General features: G+C 40.8%; 1 protein-coding gene across 1 annotated transcript in view; it reads left to right on the top strand.

The window, feature by feature from the left end:
* LOC110488484 (ephrin-A3-like) overlaps positions 1–15,166 on the top strand; it is a 92,626-nt gene extending 77,460 nt beyond the window's left edge. The window contains exons 4-5 of the mRNA XM_036971383.1: positions 1,136–1,210; positions 12,813–15,166. Coding sequence (XP_036827278.1) covers positions 1,136–1,210; positions 12,813–12,931 — 194 coding nt within the window. The 3' untranslated portion in view covers positions 12,932–15,166. The remainder of the gene's footprint in view (positions 1–1,135; positions 1,211–12,812) is intronic.
* The last annotated feature ends 1,393 nt before the right edge of the window (positions 15,167–16,559 follow it).

Raw genomic sequence — 16,559 nt, 5'->3', positions numbered from 1 at the left:
GTCCCTAGGGTGGCGCACAATTGGCCCAGTGTCGTCCGGGATTGGCCGGGGTAGGTCGTCATTGTAAATAAGATTTTTTTTTTTTTAACTTAAAATAAAAAATTAAATATAAAACGTTCAGGGATTTCACCATGAGGACAATGGGGACGAAGTTTAATGGCTGTGATAGGAGAAAACTGAGAATGGATCAGCAATATTGTCGTCACTCCACTATACTAACTTAATTGACAGAATAAATAGGAGGAAGCATGTACAGAATAAAAATGTTGCAACAAGGTACTAAAGTAATACTGCAAAACATTTGGCAAAGCAATTAACTTTTTGTCCTGAATGCAAAGTATTGTGTTTGGGGCAAATCCAATATAAAACATTACTCCTCCATATTTTCAATCACAGTGGTGGCTGCATCATATTATGGGTATGCTTATAATCCTTAAGGACTGGGGAGTTTTTCAGGATAAAACATTAATTAAATGGAGCTAAGCACAGGCAAAATCTGGTTTAGTCTGCTTTTCACCAGACACTGGGAGATGAATTCACCGTTCAGCAGGACAATAACCCAAAACACAAGGCCAAATCTTCGTTGGAGTTGGCAATAACTCAAAATAGTTGTTTATCAATGATCAACATCCAATCTGATAGAGCTTAAATAATTTTGAAGATAATAATGGGAAAATGTTGCACAATCCACGTGTGGAAAGCTCTTAGAGACTTACCCAGAAAGACTCACTGTAATCGCTGCCAAAGGTGAATCTAACATGTATTGACTTGAATAGTTATCTAATCAAGATATATTAGCATTTTATTTTTCATACATTTGTAAAAAAACAAAACATGTATGAGTTTTTCTTCCACTTTGACATTACAGCGTTTTGTGTAAGTTGTTTACAAAAAAATGACAATTAAATCAATTTTAATCCCACTTTGTAACACAATAAAATTGGAAAAAAGTAAAGTGGTGTGAATAATTTCTGAAGGCACTGTAAGTAGTGCAATATATAGGGAATAGGATGCCGTTTGAGACGGAACCCGCTCTCTGGTCAAAGGTAGTGTACTTTATAGGGATGTTTCTGTGTAAAAGAAGTAGTGTGGGCAATTTAATGACTTTGCATATTTGTGTTCCTCTCTCTCTAAGTCTCCCATGGTGATGATTCCAGTCAGACTCCACCTGACTACACAGTCAGGCCCAATATCAAAATACACAACATTGGTGAGTGCTCTCAATTCTATCCTGATGTGCTCTCTCTGACGCTTTCCCCCGCTTTTGCTGCTCCCCCTTTCTTTTTCTCTCTCAGTAATGGCATAATATTATTTATATGTGTTCTGAATAGAGGTCGACTGATTAAGATTTTTCAACGCCAATACCGATACTGATTATTGGAGGACCAAAAAAAGCCGATACCGATTAAACTGACTATTTTTTTATTTTATTTGTAATAATGACAATTACAACACTACTGAATGAACGCTTATTTTAACTTAATATAATACATCAATAAAATCAATTTAGCCTCAAATAAATAATGAAACATGTTCAATTTGGTTTAAATAATGCAAAAACAAAGTGTTGGAGAAGAAAGTAAAAGTGCAATATGTGCCATGTAAGAAAGCTAACGTTTAAGTTCCTTGCTCAGAACATGAGAACATATGAAAGCTGGTGGTTCCTTTTAACATGAGTCTTCAATATTCCCAGGTAAGAAGTTTTAGGTTGTAGTTATTATAGGAATTATAGGACTATTTCTCTCTATACCATTTGTATTTCATTAACCTTTGACTATTGGATGTTCTTATAGTCACTTTAGTATTGCCAGTGTAACAGTATAGCTTCAGTCCCTCTCCTCGCTCCTACCTGGGCTCGAACCAGGAACACATCGACAACAGCCACCCTCGAAGCAGCGTTACCCATGCAGAGCAAGGGGAATAACTTCTCCAAGTCTCAGAGCGAGTGACGTTTAAAACGCTATTAGCGCGCACCACACTAACTAGCTAGCCATTTCACATCGGTTACACGAGCCTAATCTCGGAAGTTGATAGGATTGAAGTCATAAACAGCTGCTGGCAAACGCACTAAAGTGCTGTTTGAATGAATGCTTACGAGCCTGCTGGTGCCTACCACCGCTCAGTCAGACTGCTCTATCAAATCATAGACTTAGTTATAACATAATAACACACAGAAATACGAACTTTAGGTCATTAATATGGTTGAATCCGGAAACTATCATCTTGAAAACAAGACGTTTATTCTTTCAGTGAAATACGGAACCGTTCCGTATTTTATCTAACGGGTGGCATCCATAAGTCTAAATATTCCTGTTACATTGCACAACCTTCAATGTAATGTCATAATTATGTAACATTTTGGCAAATTAGGCGGCCCAAACTTTTGCATATACACTGACTCTGCGTGCAGTGAACGCAAGAGACGTGACACAATTTCACCTGGTTAATATTGCCTGCTAACTAGGATTTCTTTTCGCTAAATATGCAGGTTTAAAAATATATACGTCTGTATATTGAATTTAAGAAAGGCATTGATGTTTATGGTTAGGTACACATTGGAGCAACGACAGTCCTTATTCGCGAATACGCACCGCATCGATTATATCAGGACACGCTAGATAAACTAGTAATATCATCAACCATGTGTAGTTAACTAGTGATTATGATTGATTGATTGTTTTTTATAAGATAAGTTTAATGCTAGCTAGCAACTTACCTTGGCTTACTGCATTCGCGTAACAGGCAGGCTCCTCGTGGAGTGCAATGTAGTCAGGTGGTTAGAGCGTTGGACTAGTTAACTGTAAGGTTGCAAGATTGAATCCCCGAGCTGACAAGGTAAAAATCTGTCGTTCTGCCCCTAAACGGGGCAGTTAACCCACCGTTCCTAGGCCGTCATTGAAAATAAGAATGTGTTCTTAACTGACTTGCCTAGTTAAATAAAGGTGAAAAAAAAAAAAAAAACTTGGCCAAATCGGTGTCCAAAAATACAGATTTCCGATTGTTATGAAAACTTGAATTCGGCCCCAATTAATCGGCCATTCCGATTAATCGGTCGACCTCTAGTTCTGAATACCACCTTGCTAGGCACACACTCACACACATCATTATATTTCTCTTTCTTTCTTTCTTTCTCTCTGTCTGTCACAAACACATACAACCACACACACACACACAGTTGTTCAATGGTGGCCGGATGGCTCATGACCGAGTTTATGGAGGAAAATAAATAAATACAGTAAACACACATAGTCCAAACAACCCAAATGCCTTGGGGCCTCCTGATGCATCTTTCTGTACTTTATGGATTAGTGGCATCAACAGAAAGAGGACACAATAGAAGTCATAACCCATAAACACTTGTGCTGACCATGTTGAAGCTATAGAAATCTGGTTGCAATTTCAGTTTAAGCACCAGAATTAACAAATGGATTGATTATTATTATATATTTTTTTCAACATAAAAAATAAAAATAGGACTGGTGAAGTTACACTACTGTTCAAAAATTTGGGGTCACTTAGAAATGTCCTTGTTTTTGAAAGAAAAGCAATTTTTTTTGTTCATTTAAAATAACAGTTCCATTGTTAATGTTGTAAATGACTATTGTAGTGGGAAACGGCAGATTTTTAATGGAATATCTACAGTGCCTTGCGAAAGTATTTGGCCCTCTTGAACTTTGCGACCTTTTGCCACATTTCAGGCTTCAAACATAAAGATATAAAACTGTATTTTTTTGTGAAGAATCAACAACAAGTGGGACACAATCATGAAGTGGAACGACATTTATTGGATATTTCAAACTTTTTTAACAAATCAAAAGCTGAAAAATTGGGCGTGCAAAATTATTCAGCCCCTTTACTTTCAGTGCAGCAAACTCTCTCCAGAAGTTCAGTGAGGATCTCTGAATGATCCAATGTTGACCTAAATGACTAATGATGATAAATACAATCCACCTGTGTGTAATCAAGTCTCCGTATAAATGCACCTGGACTGTGATAGTCTCAGAGGTCCGTTAAAAGCGCAGAGAGCATCATGAAGAACAAGGAACACACCAGGCAGGTCCGAGATACTGTTGTGAAGAAGTTTAAAGCCGGATTTGGATACAAAAAGATTTCCCAAGCTTTAAACATCCCAAGGAGCACTGTGCAAGCGATAATATTGAAATGGAAGGAGTATCAGTCCACTGCAAATCTACCAAGACCTGGCCGTCCCTCTAAACTTTCAGCTCATACAAGGAGAAGACTGATCAGAGATGCAGCCAAGAGGCCCATGATCACTCTGGATGAACTGCAGAGATCTACAGCTGAGGTGGGAGACTCTGTCCATAGGACAACAATCAGTCGTATATTGCACAAATCTGACCTTTATGGAAGAGTGGCAAGAAGAAAGCCATTTCTTAAAGATATCCATAAAAAGTGCCGTTTAAAGTTTGCCACAAGCCACCTGGGAGACACACCAAACATGTGGAAGAAGGTGCTCTGGACAGATGAAACCAAAATTGAACTTTTTGGCAACAATGCAAAAAGTTATGTTTGGCGTAAAAGCAACACAGCTGAACACACCATCCCCACTGTCAAACATGGTGGTGGCAGCATCATGGTTTGGGCCTGCTTTTCTTCAGCAGGGACAGGGAAGATGGATAAAATTAATGGGAAGATGGATGGAGCCAAATACAGGACCATTCTGGAAGAAAACCTGATGGAGTCTGCAAAAGACCTGAGACTGGGACGGAGATTTGTCTTCCAACAAGACAATGATCCAAAACATAAAGCAAAATCTACAATGGAATGGTTCAAAAATAAACATATCCAGGTGTTAGAATGGCCAAGTCAAAGTCCAGACCTGAATCCAATCGAGAATCTGTGGAAAGAACTGAAAACTGCTGTTCACAAATGCTCTCCATCCAACCTCACTGAGCTCAAGCTGTTTTGCAAGGAGGAATGGGAAAACATTTCAGTCTCTCGATGTGCAAAACTGATAGAGACATACCCCAAGCAACTTACAGCTGTAATCGCAGCAAAAGGTGGCGCTACCAAGTATTAACTTAAGGGGGCTGAATAATTTTGCACGCCCAATTTTTCAGTTTTTGATTTGTTAAAAAAGTTTGAAATATCCAATAAATGTCGATCCACTTCATGATTGTGTCCCACTTGTTGTTGATTCTTCACAAAAAAATACAGTTGTATATCTTTATGTTTGAAGCCTGAAATGTGGCAAAAGGTCGCAAAGTTCAAGGGGGCCGAATACTTTCGCAAGGCACTGTACATAGGCGTACAGAAGCCCATTATCAGCAACCATCACTCCTCACTCCCCATCACTCCTCATTCAGAACAAGATTAGACTGATGAGTTTCAGAAGAAAGTACCTTGTTTTTGGCCATTTTAAGCCTGTAATCGAACCCACAAATGCTGACGCTCCAGATACTCAACCAGTCTAAAGGATGGCAGTTTTATTGCTTCTTTAATCAGGACAACAGTTTCAGCTGCGCTAACAATTGCAAATGGGTTTCTAAAGATCAATTAGCCGTTTAAAATTATAATCTTGGATTAGTTAACACAACGTTGCATTGGAACACGGGAGTGATGGTTGCTGATAATACGCCGCTGTATGCCTATGTAGATATTCCATTAAATATGAGCTGTTTCAAGCTACAATAGTCATTTACAACATTAACAATGTCTACACTGTTTTTCTGATCAATTTGATGTTATTTTAATAGACAGTTTTTTTTAATTTTCTTTAAAAAACTAGGACATTTCTAACTGCACATGCAGTTAACAAAAATATATGGAAATGTCTGCTCTATCCAAAATTACAACCAACTGATTGCAGCATTACTGCAATGGAAGGGGGAGGCAGTAATGAACTTGTCTGTTGACCCTGCATTAAAGACCAAAATTGGTTAAAGAAAATTGTGATAAATAAAAAAGTATAGTATTTAAGGACAACAGCTGCGCCAAACAACAGCTGCGCCAAACAACAACAGCTGCGCCAAACAGGTTGAAAATAGTTGGGAAGAGATTTTCGATTGACCGATTCCGTGGCACATTGCTGATACACAAGACGACGCCTGATTCAAAACTTGCAACCAATAGAATGTTATAAACAGTATATCACAAAAGTGAGTACACACTTCACATTTTTGTAAATATTTGAGTATATATTTTCATGTGACAACACTGAAGAAATGACACTTTGCTACAATGTAAAGTAGTGAGTGTACAGCTTGTATAAACTGTAAATTTGCTGTCCCCTCAAAATAACTCAACACACAGCCATTAATGTATAAACCGCTGGCAACAAAAGTGAGTACACCCCTAAGTGAAAATGTCCAAATTGGACCCAAAGTGTCAATATTTTGTGTGGCCACCATCATTTTCCAGCACTGCCTTAACCCTCTTGGGCATGGAGTTCACCAGAGCCTCACAGGTTGCCACTGGAGTCCTCTTCCACTCCTCCATGACAACATCACAGAGCTGGTGGATGTTAGAGACCTTGCACTCATCCACCTTCCGTTTGAGGATGTCCCACAGATGCTCAATAGGGTTTAGGTCTGGAGACATGCTTGGCCAGTCCATCACCTTTACCCTCAGCTTCTTTAGCAAGGCAGTGGTCGTCTTGGATGTGTGTTTGGGGTTGTTATCATGTTGGAATACTGCCCTGCGGCCCAGTCTCCGAAGGGAGGGGATCATGCTCTGCTTCAGTATGTCACAATACATGTTGGCATTCATGGTTCCCTCAATGAACTGTAGCTCCCCAGTGCCGGCAGCACCCATGCAGCCCCAGACCATGACACTCCCACCACCATGCTTGACTGTAGGCAAGACACACTTGTCTTTGTACTCCTCACCTGGTTGCAGCCACACACGCTTGACACCATCTGAACCAAATAAGTTTATCTTGGTCTCATCAGACCACAGGACATGGTTCCAGTAATCCATGTCCTTAGTCTGCTTGTCTTCAACAAACTGTTTGCGGGCTTTCTTGTGCATCATCTTTAGAAGAGGCTTCCTTCTGGGACGACCGCCATGCAGACCAATTTGATGCAGTGTACGGCGTATGGTCTGAGCACGGACAGGCTGACACCCCACCCCTTCAACCTCTGCAGCAATGCTGGCAGCACTCATACGTCTATTTCCCAAAGACAACCTCTGGATATGACGCTGAGCACGTGCACTCAACTTCTTTGGTCGACCATGGCGAGGCCTGTTCTGAGTGGAACCTTTCCAGTTAAACCGCTGTATGGTCTTGGCCACCGTGCTGCAGCTCAGTTTCAGAGTCTTGGCACGCCATCTTTATGTAGAGCAAAAAATAAATAAAAAATCTGATCCTCAGAGAGTTCTTTGCCATGAGGTGCCATGTTGAACTTCCAGGGACCAGTCAGTATGAGGGAGTGTGAGAGCGATGATACCAAATGTAACACACCTGCTCCCCATTCACACCTGAGACCTTGTAACACGAATGAGTCACATGACACCGGGAAGGGAAAATGGCTAATTGGGCCCAATTTGTACATTTTCACTTAGGGGTGTACTCGCTTTTGTTGCCAGCGGTTTATACATTAATGGCTGTGTGTTGAGTTATTTTGAGGGGACAGCAAATTTACACTGTTATACAAGCTGTACACTCACTACTTTACATTGTAGCAAAGTGTCATTTCTTCAGTGTTGTCACATGAAAAGATATACTCAAATATTTACAAAAATGTGAGGGGGTGTACTCACTTTTGTGATATACTGTATATACTGTATGTACAGTATATAGATAGATAAATAAATGTATGCTGTACATTTGGAAATTATTCAGACCCTGTAAAGTATACACTGGAAGCAGGTGCAGAAGGTAAGTTTAATGAAAAGAAAAGAAAAAAAACATGAGTGTACTGAATGTGAACAAAACCAATACTGCCTGATGACTGGGGCTACTGAGGGCAAAATAAAGGGAGAGTAAATCAAGGTGATGAGGACCTCCAGGTGTGCGTAACGATGGGGGGCAGATGTGCGTGATGATGATTGCCAGGACTGGTGGTTAGTAGTACACCGGCGACATCGAGCGGGGGAGTGGGAGTACGCGTGACAGACCCCTTGACTTTTTGTTATGTTACAGCCTTATATATAAAATTGATTTTTTTAATCCCTCATCAGTCTACACACAGTACCCTATATTTAGACATTTTTGCACATTTATTAAAATTAAAAAAACAGATATATCACATTTACGTAAGTCTTCAGACCCTTTACTCAGTACTCTGTTGAAGCACCTTTGGCAGCGATTACAGCCTCGAGTCTTCTTGGGTATGACGCTACAAGCTTGGCATGCTTGTATTTGTGGAGTTTCTCCCATTCTTCTCTGCACATCCTCTCAAGCTCTGTCAGGTTGGATGGGGAACATCGCTGCACAGCTATTTTCAGGTCTCTCCAGGGCTGTCCGATCAAGTTCAAGTCTGGGCTCTGGCAGGGCCACTCAATGACTTTCAGAGCATTGTCCCAAAGCCACTCCTGCGTTGTATTGGCTGTGTGCTTAGGGTAGTTGTCCTGTTGGAAGGTGAACCTTCGCCCCAGTCTGAGGTCTTGGGCACTCTGGAACAGGTTTGTTTTATCAAGGTTCTCTCTGTACTTTGCTTGCTTCATCTTTCCTTCGATCCTGACAAGTCTCCCAGTCCCAGCTGCTGAAAAACATCCCCACAGCATGATTCTGCCACCACCATGCTTCCCCGTAGGGATAGTGCCATGTTTACTCCAGACGTGACGCTTGGCCAAAGAGTTCAATCTTAGTTTCATCAGACCAGAAAATCTTGTTTCTCATGGTCTGAGAGTCGTTTAGTTTTTTTTTGGCAAACTACAAGCTTGCTGTCATGTGCCTTTTACTGAGGAGTGGCTTCCATCTGGACACTCCATCATAAAGCCCTGATTGGTGGAGTGCTGCAGAGATGGTTGTCCTTCTAGAAGGTTCTCCCATCTCCACAGAGGATCTCTGGAGCTCTGTCAGAGTGACCATTGGGTTCTTGGTCATCTCTCTGACCAAGGCCCTTCTCCCCCGATTGATCAGTTTGACTGGGTGGCCAGCTCTAGGAAGAGTCTTGGTGGTTCTAAGCTTCTTCCATTTAAGAATGATGGAGGCTACTGTGTTCTTGGGGACCTTCAATGCTGTAGACATTTTTTGGTACCCATCCCCAGATCTGTGCCTCGACACAATCCTGTCTCAGAGCTCTGCGGACAGTTCTTTCGACATCATGGCTTGTTTTTTGCTCTGACATGCACTGTCAACTGTGGGACCTTTATATAGACAGATGTGGGCCTTTCCAAGTCATGTCCAATCAATTATAGAAACATCTCAAGGATGATCAATGGAAACAGGATGCACATGAGCTCAATTTCGAGTGTCATAGCAAAGGATCTGAATACTTAAGGTATTTCTGTTTTATTATTAACATATTTGCTAAAATTTCTAAAAACCAGTTTTTGCTTTGACATTATTGGGTATTGTGTGTAGATTGATGAGAAAAAAATTATTAGGGCTGTAACGTAACAAAATGTGGAAAAAGTGAAGGGATCTGAATACTATCCGAATGCACTGTATGTATATGGGGGATACAATCATCCCAGCTCTGCAGATTTTGCTGCGACAAGACGGAATCATTAGGTCACTTGTTTTGGTACTGCCCATATGTATCTTGTTTTTGGTCGTAGGTTCAGCAATGGCTGAAGAATTGTAGCATTTACCTGGAGCTAACTCTGCATATAGCACTGCTGCGTGATTTGAAAAGTCATAGTCAATTGATGAATAACATAAGAATAGTCTTAGAAAAAATGTTTGTCTTTAATTTACAATCTGTAGAAACTATGAGAATAGAAAATATATTGCAATTATAAATCAAAACTGGATGGTCTTCAGAGATATATGGGAGGGGTTGAGGGTAGCTGGAGGGTGGGACTAAAAACAAACAAAAAATATAACTAATGTAAAATATAATGTGTCCGTAAAATGTATATGGTACGTACGTATAAGCTGGATGTAGAAGCCTAAGTATTAGTTTACTCCAATTAGGGGAGGAGTGGTAGGAGTTGCGAAAAATAATAAAGAAGGGGAATATATTAAAATATATTCTTTATATATATATATATATATATATATATACTGAACAAAAATATAAACACAACATGTAAAGTGTTGGTCCCATGTTAAAAGTTCCCAGAAAATTACATTAGCACAAAAAGCTAATTTCTCTCAAATGTGCATAAATGTGTTTACATCCCTGCTAGTGAAGATTTCTCCTTTGCAAAATAATCCATCCACCTGAATGGTGTGGCAAATCAAGAAGCTGATTCAGCAGCATAATTGCACAGGTAATGTGCTGAGAACAATTAAAGGCCACTCTAAAATGTGCAGTTTCGTCACACAACATAATGCCGCAGATGTCTCAAGTTTTGAGAGAGCGTGGAAATGTCCACCAGAGCTGTTGCCAGATAATTGAATGTTAATTTCTCTACCATAAGCCACCTCCAACGTCGTTTTGGAGAACCGACCTCACAACCGCGTTGTGTGGGCTAGCAGTTTGCTGACGTCAATGTGTGAACAGAGTGCACCTTGGTGGCGGTGGGGGTTGTGGTATGGGCAGGCATAAGCTACGGACAACACAATTGCATTTTATCGATGTCAATAGAGATAACGTGACGAGATCCTGAGGCCCATTGTTGTGCCATTCATCCGCCGCCATCACCTCATGTTTCAGCATGATAATGCACGGCCCCATGTCGGAAGGATCTGTACACATTTCCTGGAAGCTCAAAATGTCCCAGTTCTCCAATGGCCTCAATGTACCATTTCCCGCCAATATCTAGCAAATTCGCACAGCCATTGTAGAGGAGTGGGACAACATTCCACAGGCCACAAAGAACAGCCTGATCAACTCTATGAGAAGGACATGTCCTGCGCTGCATGAGGCAAATGGTGGTCACACCAGATACTGACTGGTTTTCTAATCACGCCACAACCTTTTTTTAAAGTTATCTGTGACCAACAGACATATATCTCTATTCCCAGGCATGTGAAATCCATAGATTAGGGCCTAATGAATTTATTTCATTTGACTGACTTCCTTATATTTAACTCATTAAAATCTTTGAAATTGCTGCGTGTTGCGTTTACATTTTTGTTCAGTATATATTCACAACAAAGATATGTGGTGTATTGGAAGTGATGCAGAGAATTACGTTGATAGAAGGCACAATCTATCTTCCATATTAAAGCTGATCTCTTTTTTAAAAAAACACTACTTTACACAATCAGGGACACTATTCCACCTAATACCGTGTCAATATTCTCTAACTTTGCAGCATACTAACTTCCTGTTCAGGTTAAAACTCACTTACAGTTTATATGGAACAAACTCACTCAACGCCCCTCCCTGTCTGAGATAACATATTGATGAATACCTTGTCAGCTAATCTCATAGAGTTTAATAAATAACTTTTTATTTGTGCAATTGTGGCATCTGTGACAGCATGGACATTGCTATTGAGGCTCCAAGTAGTCAATGTTCTTTTTCTTTTGTGTTTGAAAGAAGTGTAAAGCTAATATTGGTGGTCAAATCTTGTGTGTTTATTGTTTATTGTTGAGAATAGATGGTGGTGATTTAGCTTAAAGCCATTAACTGACCATAGGCCATCCAATTTGAAGAAGACCATGCTCTGATCCTTGGCTGATTGCTCAAAACCCATAGGAATCCCCACCCAGTTGACTGCTTTAAAAGGGTAGAGGCCCTCAATGGCATGCTAAAATGGGTTATATCCATCTGGAGTCCTCTATCTAACTTTATGGGCTGTCAGCTGGAACAGTCTCAGTTTACCACATGTACTCAACTGGACTCGGCCCTATCACTTTACCATATTACTTTATTTGACCATGTCACTGGTGTAGATGTCAGGGTTGTGTCATCGTCGTAGCCGACAGACATGTTTCCTAATATTTCTAAGAATGGTTTTGACGTGGCAGACGCGCACAGACAAACCGGTCGAGTTGGATGTTGTTCTTTCTCTTGAGTCAACGGGGGGGAAAAGTCTGCTGCCACGTGTCATTCGTCGTATCAGTGTCACATCTTGTGTGTGTGTCTCTCTTAGTTCGTTAACTCTTCACTGTCTGTCTGTCTGTCCCCATAGTGGCCTAAGAACAAATGCTTATTTATAATGATGGCCTACCAGGGAACAGTGGGTTAACTGCCTTGTTCGGGGGCAGAACGACTTTTACCTTGTCGGCTCGGGGATTCAATCCAGCAACCTTTCGGTTACTGGCCCAATGCTCTAACCACTAGGCTACCTGCCTATAGGGAGGCTCAGGATTCTGGTCACACATCCCAAGCTTACTCTGAGAATGAGATGTATTTTTTCCCTGTTCTCTCTTTCTCTTGCTCTCCAGCTAATGCAGGATTGTGCCTAATCAATGGGTTTGTTCTATGTTAATTTCATTTAATTGCAAATCCTGCTAGATGAAGCCGAATCATTAGAATAAAAATATGCATACATTTTAAAAGATGAACAACAAAGTGTGGCTATTCCTCCTCCCAATAGGGAATATGGCATCATATGTAGCAGCACAGGTGATAATTACCGATTTTTGTTACATTTTTCTGTTTTTTCCATACATGTGGATGTGCATTATTTGTATGCATTGCACAACATCAGCTGTAGATTGATTGAGTTAATGTGTAATTTGATGGTTTCTCTCACCCTCTCTCTCTCGCACTCTCTCGGTCTGTCTCTGTCTGTCTCTCTCGCTCCCTCTGTCTCTCTCTCTCTCTTTTTCTCTCTCTCCACAGATGAATTTAACCCTGAAATTCCCAAACTGGAGAAGAGCGTCAGTGGCAGCAGCCGATCACGCGATCGCCTTCTGCTCACCGTGGCAACACTGCTCATCTCCGCCCTCCTGGTTTCCTAGCGACTGTCCCCCCGAGTGACATCACATGGATATCTGAACTGCTTAGACTGAAGGGCTCTGTATCCATTGACCCCGGGTTCAATTAGAAAGTGAGAGGGAACCAAGTAAATGTCACACAATTCAACCAATCAAAAGCCAGAATTACAATCAATTTGACACAACCATAAAAAACAGGACTTACTCTCAAATCGTACTCACTCAATTCTATCTTAACTCACCTGTAGTCACTGTTGATACACAGTTTGTGCGACGTCTTTGGTTCATGCATTGTCGGACATACACTACGTGCATATGTGCCACTGCATTTCATGCATTTGGTGTGCCACCACACGGACCAAAGCAGAAAATGGCATTCAGACTTAGACATGATACAGCCATCATGCCTAGGCTGCCTCTGGCTACACACACACAGTTAAAGTAGGGCATGTGCAGTGGGATTTGTAATGGGAGTATGGCTGCCTGTCTATCTGCGAAGGAACTCGCATGACATTGTCTTCAGCTTGTCCCAATATGAAGGACCTTTGAGCTCTTTGGAGTAGGATGGCCATAACTGGACTGGGCTCCACTGAGCCTGACCAATGGACTGTCCAATAGGCTTTGATGGACGGAACTCAACTGGACTTGGCGTTGCTGCAGTACTGTGGACCATGCTGGACTCTGCCAATATTCACTGTACTGTGCTGTGCCATATACTTGCAGCCATTTCTCTACACTGCTGCCATTCTACCGGATGTTAACCCATCTTTTACTGTCATAGATACGAGTTGGTCACACCGAGGCCCAGGTGTTGATGGTGTTAACCGGAAGACAGAAATATTTTGAGAATCTCTAAAGGCTTTCAAGAGCCCTTATCCATCTCCTCTAGATGTCCTCTAACTGTGGCTTTATGGTGCATAGAAAGGTCTAAAGCCCACATGTCAAAGACAAAATAGACGGTGCCCTTCAAAAACTGGTCCTAGATCTGTTTTCATATCTGCCTTCAAACCTTATTAACTGGAATTAAAGAGACTCTGCACCTGTGCTTTGAGGGCATTTCCAGAAGCACAGATCTGTGTTTTTGCCTGATGCATCTACCCATAACACTTTGTCTGGGTTCCAGGTAGCAATCTTGTATCAATAGTCAACAGAATGGTTTCTATTGCCACAAATTACAATATTAAACATTTCATAACAACAAATATCCTACAAATCCAGACCTAATTATTATTATTTTTTCCTCCATCACTTTCAAAGGTTACCTTCAGGCTGTTCATTATTACAATCTCAGTCACTGTGGTAACTACCGAATATAGTAGTCACAGAGCGGCAGGTGCCTGAGGAAACTGTGATTTGTGTCACAGATTACTTTAGTCTCCATTTTGTAAACATGCGTTAATTTGCAGACAGACAGCAGTCCACAGATTTACTGTTTTATACTATAAAGTCTGACAATATTAGGATTGCATTTTCGATGACAATGCTGTATGGTTTATTAACATTTGTTTACATTATTTATTGATTTGCTTGTTTATCCGTGTACATTTCCAAGTATTTTTTCATTAAGCTATTGTACCAAATTTTTTTTACTTTTTTATTTTTGCTAAAGCATTTGCTTCTGTTAAGTACAGTACATGGATGTATGCCAGTTAAGACTTTTGAGGAGAGGTGTAACTATTCTTCTCACATGTTATAAAGCATTACATTTAACCATAGCATTTATGCCTGCAGCACGGGGGAAATAAGAGGAGAGGTGATACTGGATAAAAAACATCACTCCTCCAATGCTGCACTTAAAATTCTTGACACGAGAAATGACGATAGTGCATTGTAATATAACTTTATAAACATGCTGGTAGGTGCTGGATTTGTGTGTGTGTGGGGGTGTGTCAGAGAGAGTGAGAGAGAAAAGGCATTATTGAGAGAGAAAAACACATTGTTGTGTGTATGGAGGTATAAGGAGTGTGACTGTTTGCGCTTTCGAGTATGTGTGCATTTTAGACTTTTCGTATTCGTTGAGGGACTTGTTTGTAGGATCTGAATATGCAGGAGTGTATGAGAGATAGAGAGTATGTGCTTCAGTAATGTTAGCTTATGTTAGGGGCCGGGGGGATTTTAAAAAAGCATTTACTAATGTTGGAGACAACAACAAGAATTGTGTTTACCTTTGACAAGAATCAATTTAAAAACATGTAAATTGAACTAAGAATGACAATGATTAAAATGATGACAATAAAAATCATACTTTTAGCAAAAGTCTTTATACATCTATATCCTAAGTTAAATGATTCAGTTGCTAAGTTGTTTTGTCAGGAACGTTCTTGACACGCACAACCCACTCATCCACACTAACACCTTCATCACATGGCCTGTGCTTACAGTAATATATCTCCACTTGAGAGCACAAACGCAGCACCCATAAAACATAATGACAACGTGGGGAAAACCAACCTACTGCTCCATCTCTCTGTCTCTCTCTCCATCCCCCATTCTCTCGCTCTGCTCCCCACAAAACACCTGCAAGCCATTCATGTCTCCACACATCTCCATCTCCCTCAGTCTTTCTCCCCGTCCCTCCACCCCTCGCTCCCTGTGCCCCTGTCAGTTTCTCTCTAATCTTGGTACGCTAACCGGAGAAGTCTACAAAAGGGACTGACACATACAGTTGAAGTCGGAAGTTTACATACACCTACAGTGGAGCAAAAAAGTATTTAGTCAGCCACCAATTGTGCAAGTTCTCCCACTTAAAAAGATGAGAGGCCTGTAATTTTCATCATAGGTTCACTTCAACAATGACAGACAAAATGAGAAAAAAAATCCATAAAATCACATTGTAGGATTTTTTATGAATTTATTAGCAAATTATGGTGGAAAATAAGTATTTGGTCACCTATAAACAAGCAAGATTTCTGGCTTTCACAGACCTGTAACTTCTTCTTTAAGAGGCTCCTCTGTCCTCTACTCGTTACCAGCTTGGAAAATTCCAGAAAATGATGTCATGGCTTTAGACACTTCTGATAGGCTAATTGACATCATTTGAGTCAATAGGGGGTGTACCTGTGGATGTATTTCAAGGCCTACCTTCAAACCCAGTGCCTCTTTGCTTGACATCATGGGAAAATCAAAAGAAATCAGCCAAGACCTCAGAAAAAAAAATGTAGACCTCCACAAGTCTCGTTCATCCTTGGGAGCAATTTCCAAATGCCTGAAGGTACCACGTTCATTTGTACAAACAATAGTACGCAAGTATAAACACCATGGGACCAAGCAGCCGTCATACCGCTCAGGAAGGAGATGCGTTCTGTCTCCTAGAGATGAACGTACTTTGGTGCGAAAAATGCAAATCAATCCCAGAACAACAGCAAAGGACCTTGTGAAGATGCTGGAGGAAACAGGTACACAAGTATCTATATCCACAGTTAAACGAGTCCTATATCGACATAACCTGAAAGGCTGCTCAACAAGGAAGAATCCACTGCTCCAAAACCCCCATGAAAAAGCCAGACTACGTTTTACAACTGCACATGGGGACAAAGATCGTACTTTTTGGAGAAATGTCCTCTGGTCTGATGAAACAAAAATAGAACTGTTTGGCCATAATGACCATCATTATGTTTGGAGGAAGAAGGGGGAGGCTTGCATGCCGAAGAAC

Source organism: Oncorhynchus mykiss, chromosome 32 (genome assembly GCF_013265735.2).
Source record: "Oncorhynchus mykiss isolate Arlee chromosome 32, USDA_OmykA_1.1, whole genome shotgun sequence".
Taxonomy (NCBI): domain Eukaryota; kingdom Metazoa; phylum Chordata; class Actinopteri; order Salmoniformes; family Salmonidae; genus Oncorhynchus; species Oncorhynchus mykiss.
Note: the sequence above shows the minus strand (reverse complement) of the source record. Positions and strands in the feature narration are given on the sequence as shown.